Source organism: Stegodyphus dumicola, chromosome 10 (genome assembly GCF_044657685.1).
Source record: "Stegodyphus dumicola isolate Sdum_Otavi_A_Nest chromosome 10, ASM4465768v1".
NCBI lineage: Eukaryota > Metazoa > Arthropoda > Arachnida > Araneae > Eresidae > Stegodyphus > Stegodyphus dumicola.
The window spans coordinates 19,692,004-19,708,481 of NC_140777.1; the positions used below are offsets into that span (position 1 = coordinate 19,692,004).

At 29.9% G+C, this 16,478-nt stretch overlaps 1 protein-coding gene across 1 annotated transcript in view; it reads left to right on the forward strand.

Moving 5' to 3' along the window:
• Invadolysin (leishmanolysin-like peptidase, invadolysin) overlaps positions 1-16,478 on the forward strand; it is a 578,826-nt gene that overhangs the window by 525,059 nt on the left and 37,289 nt on the right. The window contains exons 11-16 of the mRNA XM_085824701.1: positions 4,259-4,335; positions 4,457-4,567; positions 7,113-7,245; positions 9,015-9,104; positions 13,081-13,150; positions 14,775-14,908. Of these exons, the coding sequence (XP_085680827.1) occupies positions 4,259-4,335; positions 4,457-4,567; positions 7,113-7,245; positions 9,015-9,104; positions 13,081-13,150; positions 14,775-14,908 (615 nt within the window). The remainder of the gene's footprint in view (positions 1-4,258; positions 4,336-4,456; positions 4,568-7,112; positions 7,246-9,014; positions 9,105-13,080; positions 13,151-14,774; positions 14,909-16,478) is intronic.

Consider the following 16,478-nt stretch of genomic DNA (forward strand, 5'->3'; position numbering starts at 1 on the left):
TATACATTTAATAGTATTCTTCCATTATACCTTTATGCCAATTTTTCAATAAGTGAAATGGGAAGAGTATATGAGTAAATACAATAATTAAAAGCAAAATGTTCCTGCTTTAATATCCAAAATGACTTTACTGATATAATTCATTTTAAAATTTTCATTACCTCCTTAAATTCAAAATTTTGGGAGTAGGGTTGACAGAGTAGGCACATCAGAAGCTGTTTTTACTTACTCCATTTTGATTAAAATAGCACTTAGATTTAAATTTGTACTTGTCACCTTCATTTTGGGTGAAATTTTTATTGACTGTATTTATGAAAAATTTGTTCGTAAAGGTATGTGACCTTTTATTTTAACTAATTAAAATGAATATTTTTCCAATTAAAATTTTTAAGTTGCAAACATAATTTTAAAGTCAATATATCCTCAGTTATGAAACCCCTCCCCATGCTCCATAAAATGATATGGCTTAAACTCCAGTATATATGTCTCCATAAAATAATATTTCTAGGTTCAGTAGTCAAGAAAATAAAACTTGTTGCTACCTATTTCAAAAATCCAATTTATGAATAGGTGATTCACTCCCAGATACTTTAAATTTATAAATTAAATAATTTGCTTCTGTAATATATTGCAAGTTTCCTATATTATTATTTTTTATCTGTTTTTATTACAACTTTTTTTTGGTACATTTCTTCTGTAACAGCCTTGGCTGGAAAGTGGATTTGGCACATTACTAACTGGCAAGAAACAGATGGTTACCTGTTCGCACATGTGTGATAAACAAATGGTTAATTACCTAACTGCTTTTTTTGTAATGACATTTTGCCAACACAATACTCGCCACTTTTTAAAATCACTTCTATTCCAAACATATTTGAATTTATTAAGCAGTTGAGTTTAATAAACAGCAATTTGTGTATTGCAAATTGTAATATAAGTTTTAAACCTTTCAAGTGAAAAATAACTGACAACTAATTCAGTAATTAATCCTAAAATTATTGTTAAATTTAATGCTAAAATAAACTATTTATGCAATTTTGAAATTCATTTTTATAGTCTTTATAAAAATATTTTTGTATTTTCTATATATTCAATTGTATTCTCAATTTTGTAAAACTACTGGCAGTTTTTTTATCACCGCTTTTAACTGCAAAAATTTTGTTTAGAATTTGAGTGCTTTTCTAGATTCAGTTTTGATATCGACGTATCATAACTATTTTCTGTATTACTTTTGCTTTTAGTTTCTGCAGCTTTTTTAACATTTTTATGACCAGCTTTTACACATGTTGTCTAAATATTTTTGCGATGTGGTTCGTATTATAAAAATGAATCTTCATAATTTCTCTCACTGATGCCTCAAACATTCCCTATAGCTTGCAATTCCTCTGGAGCTTCTTTTACATAGAAACCACATTTTTCTTTATCAACAACTACTAGCGATATCTTTTTAATTATTGGATTTGTGTTGCATGTTAATAACTCAGTAACTCATTCATTTAGTTTCTTAAACCAGTTGCTATTTTATTTTTGAGTATTAATTTGTGTTTTGATAATGTTCTGTAACACAGTCCATTTTCATCTACATTGTAAATTTCATTTTGCTTGTATTTATTTAGCAGCTAAGTAAAATGTTTTTTATCCAGTTATCATCTGCATGATGATCTGCCTCTTCCGTCTCACTATGCCATATTGATGAATAATATTAGATTTCTCTTTCTTCAACTTGTAATCTAGCTGTCAGTTAATACAAAATTCTCTCCTAGTATTTAGCTAATTACTGAAAAAAGCTTTAGAAATAGAAGCATTTTTTATTTTAATAGTTTGAAGCCATTCTAAAAAAAAAGCAGTTTCAGTGTCCCTTGATTTTCTGTCTTCTTTTTTTCTTCGTTTCTTTGAGACATTTGCATTTTTTATTAATGCTTTATTAATTGTAATTCCTTGTAAAATGCACAATACTTATTGGGAAATAGCCAGTATCAATGTAATTTTTCTATGGCTAAGAACATCAAAGCATTTTAACAGTTTATCCTTTTCTTTCGGGTTTATCTTTTCGCTTGGCATTTTTGATATGATACAAGTTAATCAAATAACAAATTGCAAAAATGGTTCTTCCAGTAATTTATCTAAATTTCAGAAGTTAACATTTCTAGCCAGCAAAAAGAATGTCCTTTGTCTATTTACCACTTCATGATTACAAGCATGACCAATGCTTTCTCTGTTTTTCATTCAACCTACAGTTATCAATTCCTTTCCATTCAAAGCCTGTTAATGTATGGCAGAGCTAATAAGTACTTCATGAACATTTTTGTATAACTATTTGTGAACATAATGTATCTGTCCCAAAGGGAAGATTTTGAAATATGGAAACCTTAGACATTGCACTTCGACCTCTTATCAGTTCATATTGGAGAAGAAACCCTCATTTAATTAGAAGTCAAACAAAAAAAATCAGCGTTATTTTTGAAAATTTTCACAGGACTATTTTCGATGGTTTTGTCGAACCATTATACTTGGCTGCCAAAGTGCAAATGAACGGGATAAGATATAGTGATAAGATAAGAATGGCTGCACAGGAGTTCAGCTACTGAGGATGATGGTTTGTTAAAACCATCGAAACTAGTCCTGTGAAAATTTACAAATGTAACGTTGATTTTTGTTGTTTGACTTCTAAATTAATATTTGTTCAGCATGTTATTTTACCTTAATTATAGAAATTCTCATTTATTTACAATAACTGTAAAGGGCCATCTTTGTTAACCTTAGGATAAGGAAATTCTGCCACTTTGGAGTCCATTGCAGAGAAAAAACTCTGAAAAGAGTGTTTCCTGAACGATAAAGTACGATATTCTGGCACTGATTGCCTAAATAAAATACAGTCAAAAGTCATTAATTCAGACACCCATAATCCGGACCTCAAAGCTACAAACTTTCTGCGCATGCGTCGCGTTGACACATGCACGTAAGACCTTTACGGCTACGAATATGCGTGTGCACATGCCCAAAATACGTTTACACATGCGCGTGTAATGTATAACGGACGGTATAAGCTGAGCTAAAATTATCTAATTCAGTTAATGTTGCAGATTGCGTTGTTCTTTAATCTTCGAATTGGATCTGGCTTATTATTTTTTGCAGACTGTTAGAGCAATTTTATAAAAGTAAGCTTAATTTTTCCATTATTTCAAAAAGAATTTCCGATATATATTTACTAATATATAAAGTATCTGCAAAGCGAAAGTATGTTTCGAAGTCCATTAAACAAAAAGTAGAATTGCTGCAAAAAATGGATAAAGGCATGTCCTTTGTTTATCTATCCATTCCAAAATCTGTTTATCAATTTCACGCTGCTCTGCGGCAGGGGAACGCCGCAGCGCACAATGAATTGGAAGTTGATCTGTCAGCACTATCCTTATCTTCAGGGCAGATGTTTTTATTTTATTTGGCTTATAATTCCTTACTAAATGTAGTATTTCATCTCGATGTACTCTGTCTTTCATATGATTTACATCAAATTCCTTGTCATTATAATTCGCTTCCGATAGCGAAGAAAGTAAAGTAAACAAATAAATATTAAGCTTTTTTTTTTGTAAATTTTGATACCCTTTAGATCATAATTGTTCTTTATTTCATAAATTATGGTTTCATATTTTTAATTTTATAATTTCTGCATGCTATCTTACCAGATTTAAACTGATGGTCTATAATCTGGAAAAATTGATAATCCAGAATCGCCGAAGTCCCGACGAGTCCGGATTAATGACTTTTGACTGTAATAAATAAAATTTCACTGTATGTTTAATAATAAATGGAATTTTTGGCATGTTTATGTATGCTATTATTTTAAATAAATTCCTTACATTATCGTATTAAATATGATAATTAATATATGTATATTAAATAAGTTTTATTGAATTATGTTAGTATTTTAAATTAAATGCCATCAAAATTGTATTAAATACTATAATAAATACAACATTATGTTAAATTCCTTCTCTCTTTGTCTCTCTATGTAAAATAACGTGATATATATATATATTGAATAAATTGCCAATTTATCGTTTACCATAGACAATTTCTTTTTCATGAATGTTTGTAACATTTGGCAACAAATCACACTTTTTTAAGCCTGAATTTTGCCATTGCAATTTTATATCGCCAAGGCCACCGCAGAAGACATGTATCTTCTTTTTAATTAAAAATACAATGAACAATGTTAATGCACTTCTCTCTTGAGTTTAACTAAATAAAGTATTTTCAGAATGAAGCTATGACTGGAACTCATACTCAGAATCCAGTATATTCTCGGATAACATTAGCTCTTATGCAAGACACTGGGTAAATGATGCATATGTTATTCATTTTTATCACCTGACTGATGAATGTATGAATCTGTAGAGTGCATTTGTTTATGTTTACATAATGTTTTAATGCATAGTCTTTTTCAATATGATTGCAGGTGGTATGCACCAAATTATGCGATGGCTCAAGAGCTCAAATGGGGTAAAAATTTAGGCTGTGATTTTGCATTTAAAAGCTGCAAAGATTGGATTGATTCGAGACGATCTAGGTGCTTATGATTACAATTTTAATTTGTGAATTAATAAATATGTTAAAAGTATTATTATATCTCATAAATTTGCAAAATAATTGAGCTACTCATATTTTTCCTCTGGAATTTTGAAAACCTGTTATGTTTAACCCTCTGAGCATTACGGGTTTAGCCCTGAAATTTCAAAGTTCCTCAAAATGTCATGAATAAGTGATATTTTCTTGATTTTAATTAAAAAATGACTTCATTTTGTACCTTGATTGATTTTCTTCCAATATACATCCAAACTGAAATCCGATACATTAAAAGCTAGCAGAAATTTTCATGTATAATGAATGTGGAAGGCAACCTTCTGTACGGAATTTTCCGGTCGTAACGCTGAGAGGGTTAAGGTATAAACACATATTAACCTTAAAGTTTATACATGCAATTCTATGCAAAAGAGTGTTTGGCTTAAATAATTCTTACTAACTGTGATAACATACCATTAACCCCTTAACTGCCGCGGGCGTATATATACGCCTTGCTCAGCCGATGCGTTAACTGGCCCGGGCGTATATATACGCCCTTACAAAATACTATCAGTTGCTTTGCGCTGCTACATGTTAAATTATTCACAAACTTTTGGAATGTAACACCAGAATGACCTTGACGAAGTATGTGAAGGAGGATATTATTTCAGAGAAGTGTGGGGAGAAATTGGAGAGAGGGACGTGTCTAATGTGCTGAAAGTAATGACTGCGTGGTATTGGCTAGTGTTGTTTGAGTAAAACGTATTTTTTTTTTTTTTTTTTTTTATTCTGTGTCTTTCGTTTACTTTTTGTAGTAGGTTCCAGGAATAAAGAAAGATATAACGGATGTTTCAAACCCATTTATCCTTTTTGAATTATTTTTTCATGAACTGCTCGTGCTTTATATTGCTACTGAAACTAACCGTTTGTATATGAACCAACAACACCTTGCAAACGAAAAATCAAGAACAATATCGTGGCATTCAACCAATTCAGAAGAAATATATGTTTTTATAGGCATACTGATTTCAGTGAAACATGATATTACACTTTACTGGTCTAAAAATTAATTGATCGAAAACCCATTATAGGGACCTTTTTTATTATAAAAACATCATTTTTATTATACTTACATCTTTTTATTATATTTTTACTCAAAATATTAAATTTTGTGCATTCATTTTTTTTCTTTTACTGTTTATTTTGTGAAAGTAAACAATTTTTAGAAAGTAAAACTTGCTCTTATTTTCCTCCTAATAAATCGCATAACTACGCGCGTATATGTGAAAAACCGTGGCACTGGGGAATGAATCTTGTACGTTTTCCGCGGCAGTTAAGGGGTTAAATGTAAGCCTAATTATAAATTATATTGTAAATTATTGCCTGTTAGGCCTAATCATCAGGGGTGAAGTGGATGTAAAGACTGTTCAATGTTAGTATTTCATCTCCAGTTTTATTTTTACCGAATGATATAGGTTTTTAGTTTTTCCTATATTTAAAGTGAATATGAGCCAATTTCTCACAGACCATCTTTCACAGTTCTTTTCATTTTTTCATCTTTCTTAAAATTAATAACCACAATATATAAAATCCCATTGGGTCATTTTGGGCCTCTAGGTATAGCTTTTCTTTAGGGAACTTCAATGCCAACTTTTATGAGAGGAAAAAAATTATGGAAAAAGTTGATATGGAGAGGGTCTTTAAAATCTAGGGCCCTGAGCCCCTTTATTACTGCCTAGGCATTGTAGGGCTAAGCATTCTGCTCATATACATGACTGTAATCAATGAATTGACAACATAATATATGCTGAATATTTATATTCAGACGGTTTATGCTGAATTTTTGTCAATTTTAAATATTATCAGCATTTAAAAAGTTACAAATATTTGTAAATTTAATTAATAACAGAGATACTAAGTACAAATTTTAATGAAATAGAAAATTACATTCTCAGTAATGTATGTTCTTAGTGTGTGTCAAACATTAACAGAATTTATAGTTAATTTATGAACTTATGCCTGATTACTTTGCAAGTATTCTTAGCAGAGGTTTATGTTATATCAGAAGCAATCAGCAATAATATCAGAACTTTTTGTGCATGAATTAAAATATATTAAACAAGAAACTAACATATCATATAATAAAAAAATTGCATTATTAATAAATAAATACCATTAGTCATGATTTATAATTATAAAAATTAAATCTGAAAATATTTGCAGTTTGGTAAATTAAGTTAAATATTTCAGCTTTGCTATCCGATATGCTTTTCAATAAAATAATTTTATAGTATTTGGTTTTATATTTATTGAAATATATATGAAATTGAAAAATATTTTCAATGTTCTTACATATGCTGTATTCAGCATTTTAAAACATACTTCATGAAACTGGAGAAGTGTTTATTAACAAGACTTTGAAGAAAATCTTTTTTTGATTTTTTTTTTAATATGAAGGTTTTAGTAGTGTATCTTCAATTACTTTTTCATCTTGTATATATTTAGTATCATATCCATGTGAATTTCCTATTTACTTAATTTTATGCTTTTAGAGGTGAAAGTATACACCCATACTGTGATAAAGTCAAAAAAGATCCTCTGGAAACAGAATGCACTGATAGTAGAGATTCAGTAGCTCTATGTAATTTAGTTGAATATCCAAAAGAATTGCACCCTAATTTTCAAGTGAGTTTTTTTTAATTCATTGAGTTTTACAATATTTTACAATTGTTTTTTGTCAAAAATATTCATTATAATAGTTATGCAAATTTTCAGTGTAAAGTGTAACACTCTATTTTTGATATTTTAATATTAAAGTATTATTTTTGTGTGGCTGTGCTGAGAGTAACAATTTTCATAATATAATGCAGTGGCATAACCTGGGGTAGGAAGGTAGGACATCTACCCCTGGGCATAGATTCCATGTGGTATCAAATTTATGTTATACAATTTTAGAATGCAATATTTTCCATTATTGGCAAACAGCAAGCTGCACAAAATATTCAATAGTCCTTGGGCACTGAAAGCCCTAGTATGGCTCTGACGGAATCTGAAACATGAATGCAGAAACACTATAAATAAGTATTATAAATATTGTTAAAAATTTGTGTTATTAGTATTATAAATGTTGTTAAATTGTTGTTATTAGTATTATAAATGTTGTTAAAAATGAAAAAAATCATTTTAATCATGGGCATTTACAAGAATTATTCACAATCACCAATTGCAATACATGCATTATCATGTCAAAATGATTTCAGCACACTTTGTTAGATGATACTTCTTCAGAAAAGACACTTATTCTGGCAATATGGTCTTCAGAACACTTAACATTCATCACCTAAACAAAACCCATTTTTGTGCTAATGTATTGCAGCTTTAATTTATTGTTATTTATTTGAACAATTCTTGTAAAATCTAAAACTATTTGTTGTAATTATCTGTGACTAAATCAACATTTCATTTTTCATATACTTTGTATTTATTGTGTTTCCACATTTACATTTCACCATGTATTGTAAAGTGAAATCCCACCTATTCGTCATTCAGCTAATGAGAAAGCTCAAATAACTGGAATATTTTCGAATTTTAGAAACTTATTTAGAAACATTAAAATTTAGCAAACAAGAGATTTGTAACTCCACTGTAAAATAGGAATAGGACTACAATTCTATTCAAACAAGAACTATTGCCAAACGGTGCCATTTTGTGCCAGTAATGGATAAGCATTTTGTATTTATGTAAACCGATTAATTTTCGATCAGTCAGTTTAATTTTTGTAAGAAACAACATAAGTTAACTGCTGTTTTTCAATCACTTTTTTTTTTTATTTTTAAATAAAATGTGGGACTTTATTTCAATGGAACAGCATGCAGTAAAGTATTTTCAAAATTGGCATCAAGAAAAGTGTGACTCATGTGAAAATAGATAATCACTGACTGTGCAATGTGAAAAATTATGACAAGCCATTTAAAGTTTTTTTATGTTATGTCTGTAACTTGTATATGTTGATATCTAACTAAATAAGGGGCAATCTGTTCCTTCAAACTTTTGCCAGAATGACAGTTCTAAGTGTAGCAAGATCTAAACCAGTTTTCATGGTTGGTGAAATTTCATAATTTAGGGAATTACATAATTGTTTTACTTAGGTGTTTATGTCTGAAATAGCCTCTTTTCTTTCAAAATCTCAAGGAATTTATATGTAGGTTTTTTATATTAAAGTTGACAACAAATAAAATGACTCTTTTTATAATTTTAGACTAAATTCTTTTTTGAATTGATTTGGCTTTTCTACCATGAATTCCATTTTTTGTATCCTCAATCCTCAATCATCCGAAATTAGGCATTTCTCAAGCTTTCCAGACAGCTGAGCTTTTTCTGTAGTGTACATTAAATAGTAGTATAAATTTTTAATTGTTAAGTGTATTTTTTTGTAATGTTATAATTTGTTTCAGAATTTTGATTATATCCCTGGGGTACCAAGTTCAGAAATAGGAAAGTACGGTGGATCAGTTAGCCTAGCAGATTACTGCCCATATATACAGGTTAGATGCTTATTTATTTATTAAAAAAATGGCCTATCTGTGGATATTTACATACAAAATTAATTTCCATGAAAATTCGAAAACCTAACAGACCCATCCATATAATGTATCATCATCACACATACTCAAAAATGAAAATGAAACCCAGCTCATGTGCTGTAACTTTATATGAAACATACTGTGTTTCTCGCTTGGCAAAGTTTATATCACTTTTGTCTGCTCAGTGGAAATATGCATATGTAGAAAAAAAAAAAAAGAGATTACATAAATAAAGTAAAATAAAAGAATAAATAATTAATCAAAAATATGTCAGTGCTTAAGCATATAAAAACAACCTTACGATCCTGCACAATTCTGCTACATAAAACTTAGTTCTATATTGTTAAGTTCTCATCATTAATTCTTTGCTGTGAAGTAATATTGAAACACCAAAACCAGAAGCAGTCTGCCAAATCTTTAGCAGGTTATTGCAGCAGTGCATACATATATGTTGTCATGTATAAAATGTGTTTATTTTCCTTCAGTTTTGCAGTAACTTGTTGAATATTCCATTCTAACTCTGAGGAATTATTGCTGTCCTTTTAATGTTAATCCATAGTGAATGAATACTCACAAAATATGTCAACATAATCTTCATAGCAAGCTCTTCTTATCCCTTTTCATTCACAAGCGATAAGCCATTATCACTTGCAAATAATGTACAGATATAAGGTACAAACTAGGTCAGCACCTGTGTAGTACCATAGGTGATTGAGGGTATTCATAGAGCCTAAGGCAGGGGCATACAGGGCAGTTGCCCTGGACCCCCACATCAGAGAGGGGCCCCAAAGCAAATAGAAAGTTTATTTTATGTTTCCTTCTTTAATGAACTTTTTTTTAAACAAAATATCAGATCAAAAATATGTAATACTATGACAAACAAGAAGCAGAACCACATGCACTTATGTTACGAAAGTAATGCAGAATGCATCGGAAAAGCTTTTTAGCTTATTCTGTAAGTGTATAGGACTACTATGACAAACAAGAAGCAGAACCACATGCACTTATGTTACGAAAGTGATTCAGAATGCATCGGAAAAGCTTTTTAGCTTATTCTGTAAGTGTATAGGACTTGTTTATGGTATTTTTCATTAATTAACTCAAATTGCTAAAAAACGTCTTTACATTTTCTAATTATAAATTTAAATAGCATTTTTGTCAAATTTTGGCTCTTCAGATGTGCTATATCCTTTTAATGATGGACATAGAATTGTCAGAAAGTCAATAAAATGGACAGAACAATATTTTGTCTGACCATTGGAGGGGGAGGGGAGCATTATAGTTATTTTAGGTTCTAGTCAATTTTCTTGTTATATATCTATAATGAGATGAAAAATTTAAATACATCCATAAAGTTCAGTTCTTCATTACTGAAGTAGGGAAGCAGAGGGGGGCCCCCAAAGATGTTTTTGCCCCGGGTCCCGATTAGGCTAAGTGGTACCCTGGGTATTCCTGGATCTTATTAACTGTTCTACCTAGTTTTGAGGGAGAACAGCACTGGGATGGTCTGAGAGAATTCCACCATCAACCTCTTGAAAGGACTTTTGGCTCACTATATATTTTGAGTACTGGCTTGCAAAAACTAAGGTCCAGAATGGGGTGTGTTTGCAAGGCATGACATGTGAGATATATAGCAAGGTATATGAGGGCTATCTGCCTAAAGGGAAGGATGTCTTTCTTAAAAAAAACTGATTCTGAAGTTAGATTTGTCTGAAAGATAGTAGTCCTCTGCTCCAAAATCTTGGAATTATTATTCCATAAGGAATGATGGGAATCTTCCATCAATTTTCTCAAACTTCCTCAAATTAGCTTTCCCAAGTGTACTAATTTTAACTCATGTAGTATAAGCAGTCTCTCTCATTTATATGTCAGATCAAATGTGCAAGTGATTTTCTATAGTTCAGTGAAACACCCTGAAATATTTATCCATGCAATGGATAGAAATTTCAGCAAATAATGGAAATTTTTAGGAGAGTTATCAAATTTCTCCTGACAGCTTAATATTAATGTGTTGTGATCAATCTCATTCTAGAGTCAAATGATAAGTGCATGGTTTTGAGATCATAATATCTCTTGAATATTACAGATGTTGAAATTTTTTGTGCCTTGATATAAAAACTACTCCATGGGTAAAAGAATTTTAGTTGACAAGAAATGGATTCGGCAAACAGAAAAATGTAAATAATCAACTAGTTAATACAGTTTAGATAACTAATTTTGTTAATTTGTGAATGCGTGTAATCCACACTCAATTTTGAATACATACAAGATTTTTATTTTTGAAAATTTTCAGCATAACAAATTTAATTAAAATATTTTGTTATATGTGCATGCTAATAAGCCTTTTAACAAAAAATATTGTATATTTATAACATATAATTTTAATATAAAAATATATACATTTATAACACTGAAAACACGATTTATTTTATTGACAGCATTTACCATTCATTTTCTGTGCTCACATCAGAGGTTTAATTTCTTGATGAACACAGATGATAAATAGTATCTGCACATTCTTAGTTTTAGATATATCCTTCTTTTGGACATATGTTATATAATATTTTCCAACTTTAATATAATATTTACATTCCAAACAACAATTAAGTTTCATTACATTGGCTTTGAATAGGAATGTGTCATTAAAAATAGTATTTGTAGAAGTAATGAAGAAGTTGTTATTTGTAGTTTTATTATCGAAAATGGAAAACATGGTGATGAAAAGTGTGCCATCCAAAAATTTAAACACTTGCACTTTTTGTTAAGTGTTACTAACATAGTTAAGCACATGCAGAAGGTGCTGGTAAAATTAGTGTAAGGATTAAAATTTAGGGAAAATCTTGCAGCAGATATTTTGATAAACAGTGTATTTATGTACTTATTTTTTCTTTTATTTAAAAGCATAAAAATTATTTTAAAGTAATTTTGCCATACAAATTTTTGTTTACATAAAATATTGAGGTGCATTTTTATAAAAGATTCCTCAAAGTATTTCCCTCTAATTTCTCTTTGTTTCCCCTTGTAGTGGCATAATTTTTGGTACCCCCCTCCCCAAAAAAAAGCTGCAAAAAAGTATTAATGAGGCAATACACCATGCTGGCATGTGACAACCCATGATATCTCCAAGAAGTGTCTATATGGTAACCCAGATATGTACATAGCATCCCTTCCCAGATGGTTCTGCACTTCTCAAGACATTTTCACTAATGTGACTGCAAATTGTAATTAATCCTTTGGGAATTTCAGCATTTTAGCATAGAGATGGACCACATACTGCAGTTTTTATCACAGTCTGTAAAAATTCAGACTTCTCTTTCTGCATTCATGGAGTGTATTGTGGCTTACTTAAAGCCATCGTGCACCTCTTTTTACCTTCTTATTTTAGGATTTTGGTGTAGAGGTTGTGTGGAATGCCGAGTTTGTGCAATTTTTTTTCCTCCAGTTTTCAAAATGTAGATTGTTGTTTATGAGTTGAGAACAGCAATATCCCCCTAAAAAAAGGGGAGAAATGTGTGTCTCTTATATGAAAAAAGAAGAATGTAAAAATAGGGGCACTGAATGCATCATTCAAATAGACATAAAAGATACAGAAACAAATGTTTCTCTCCAAAGTCACCAACTCTTTGTTGGAGGTCAAATAATTTTCTACAAAATATAATAGTTTTGGGTTCTATAAATCTTGATTAGTAATTGTTAAGATATGAATATGTTTTCTTAGTTACTTACATGCAAACAGTCTAAATTTAATGTAAAAATTAGAATGGGAGAAATGTAAACAAAACCCAGAAAGACATGATCTATAAATATGTACACAGCCTTTGGTCCTAAGGCATATGAATTCTTGGAATTCTGTTGTGTTTGAAAACCAACGATGATTGAATGTATAAGAGAGCTTAGAAATTTAAATGTACTAATTTTTTTTTAACTTGTGTACTAGGAGTTCACATGGAAATCTAACAATATAGTTGTTAGAGGTTCTCAGTGCCAGTTTCCAGAGAATATGCCTCGTAAGTATTTTAAGAATATAAATCTTTTGCATTATCATTTTAAATAAGTGTCATTTAACGTGGTCACATTTGTCCAGAGCTATTTTTCACTGTAACCATAAATGTGACAGCTCTTTTGTTTTAAATCATCCTTAATCTTGAGCACATACCTTCAAATAACAATATCTGAAAGTTAATTTTGATTGGTTGAGTGGATAGGTCAGTCGGGGTATATATCATGGAATAATAGCAGTTTAATACTATAGCATTTTCAATGAAAAAATACTCTTAAAATTTGTTTTAAAAGAAGCAAATATTTTTAGAAAACTTGTGACAGTGTTTTGGGAGAATATATTTTTAGTCAAATAAATTAGTAAATGAAACAAAATTTCATCCACTTTTTTTAAATGATAATGTGCATTTAATGTAAAGTGCATAGAATAGTCAGCATTATTTGTCTTTGATTCACTGTCTTTCAGTTCACAAATGTGTCACCTTTTATAGTACATTTTTATTGTTCTTAGAAAATCATTCTTGCAAAAGAAATTTTAATCAGGTATTTCCTTTCAAACTTAATACATTTTTAGGTCCCATATCAAAAATGAGCTTCTGATATTCTCTGCAAATGTTTCAAAATTTATCAGGAATGTTACTATAAAATACTTTGCATAAATGTGGTGACTATCAGAGCTCAAACTGCAACTATCAACATATTGCCATAATCGCCCCCCCCCCTTAATTCCCTGATTTGATAATGTTTGTGCAAAAGGTTGCTCAATAAAATTATGCAAATGCAGTTATTATTATGATGCAAAGACAGTTGAAAATTTAATTTTAATTTTCAGATGCCTTCATAATTTCTGGTATCTGCAGTGTATGTCATCAGCTGCTTCTACCAGTAACGTATGAAACACTAGCATGCTATAAAATACCTAAGCATTTTATAGAATGCCTGGTATTTTTAGGCAAAATATGAAATATGAGAATTATTATATACTTTCACTAGGCATTGTATATAATACGTAAGCTTTCTATAGAATGGCTATTTAGGCAAAAGATGAAAATTGGTCACAATAAGGCTGTTATTTAAGATGTGCATTCTTCAAAAATACAAATTTTATTTTGAAAAAATAATGAAAGAGTGCCCTTCAAAAATGTTTGTTCAAAATACATAAGGAAAAGTGAAAGTTGAGCAAAACAAAATTTGTTTCTTTCTTATGTATGAAGTGATGAAATAAATCTATGGATTATGTATGAATGTATTAAATGTGTGTATATTCGAAACAAATCTAAGATGTATTTCATACCTTGCTTGTTTGATATTTAAATGTATGAAATGTTAATCATTTCACACACTGCCAGTCAGTATTTAGCATTCTGTAAAATGCCTAGATATTCTACAGAAGGCCAGGTTTCATATATTGCTAGTAACACACTTAAAAATTTAAACTGTATAAAATTTGAGAGGTGATATCAGCATGAACTAGTTAACATGTTTCCTTCTTAGTTCATAATAATTTTATTACTTTATAGGAAAAAAAATAGTGCCAAAGAATAGTTATGTAACTAATTTTTAAATTCATAATTTTTTCATATCTTAACTGAATTTTTTAAATTTTTATTTTACCATTACTTATTTATTTAGAACCTGAGAAGAATTTTGCCCTAGAGTATTATGGACCAGGATCAAAATGTTTTAATCACAACAAAGAAATGTGGGAAGAAAGGACATGCCAGCAGGTTCGACAGTGGCAACACTGGGGCAGCGGTTGTTATAAAGTAAGTAATATGTTGCTTAAGTTTTCGTAAGAATTCTGATATTTCTGTATATTTTTTTCAAAAGTTTAATTTATGAAATTAAAGTTCTATTGTATTTACCATATTTCCTTGTGTGCCCCCCTTTTTTTCAATTGAAAATCAAGAGGGGAATATTTGGTGAATCATTTCATTTCCAAAGGACGCGGTTATAATAAAAACATAAGAAATTAAAAATAATCATGGATAAACTACTGTTAATTATCACATTGTTATTGTTTAAAAGAAACTTACATTCCAGTAAGCCTGCATTATATATACATGTTAATATTTAACATTACATTATCCAATAAGATACCTTCATTTCTACTTCCCTGTAACTTGAATTGCATTCGTTCTTATTATTGTCTCTGCTCCTGCTAAGGCTTCAGATCATCCATAAATAGTTAGAGAAGGTGAATGAGCAGCCAGTACGGTGGAATTATAGATCAAATGTATGTTTGTGTTTGTTTTGATGGCTTTGTTCTTGTATTAAGCTGGCGTGAAGTTCAACAGTTAGAAGGAAAGTTTCGGTGTGAACTTCATTCATAGTTTGGGAGGATCATTAAGAGGTAAGAAGAAAAAAAAAATCACTGAGTGGTACGAATTCATTGTAGATTCCAAATGAAATTAGCAGCATTTACCTTCTCATGGCTTGCTCTATGTGACAATTATTCTTCCAACAGCCAATTGCTGTAGCACAATTTTCAGTAATCTATAAATTTAATTAGTAGTAAAGTGAATGTTCATTATTTCTGGCATTACATGACATCTCCATTGGCAGTATGAAAATTTAATATATAATTAATTCCCCCCTTAATTCTCAAGATTTATGTTAGGTATCCTAAAATAATAATAATTTTTTAATATAATATTATCCCCAAAACATATAAGTTTAAAAATCATCTTCTTTGTACTGATGTAGGCAATGTCAAATGTTAATATTAAATATACAAAGGTTTTATATTTCACACTTTGGGGATGCCTCAATCACGAAATGCTCTCTTGGAACAGCATGCGTGAACATGACAGGATGCACTCACTGTCTTGTTATGATGGGCAGTTTGCACTTCTAAGCGAAACTTTGGGAAAAAAATTCACATAAATTAAATTTATGGTCAAACTGTTCCAATTTTTTAGTACTTCATGAGAGGAATGCTCAGTTAGTTGTCAGAATTAATTTGAAAACTTATTATATTTTTCTTGCCATTTGAAGTATAAAAAAAAATCTCGCTAAATAACACAAAAATATTGGCATCAATGCTAGAGAGAGAAAAAACATTGAAAGAAACGGATAAAACTTCTAAAGCATTAAAGCATTCCCATATCACCAAAAGCAAAAAAATAAAATAAAATAAAATAAAATAAAATAAAATAAAAAAAAATAAAAAGTCTTCAGAAGTATCAGAAACATGCCCATGTATTTATATCAGCTGACACAGGTAATAGACAGCTCTGTTTATCTACATTACTCAACTCATGATTTCAAAACAAAACACCAAAAATAAGAAATTACTGCAATGGAATAAAGGTCAATACTTTCCATTCTTGATAA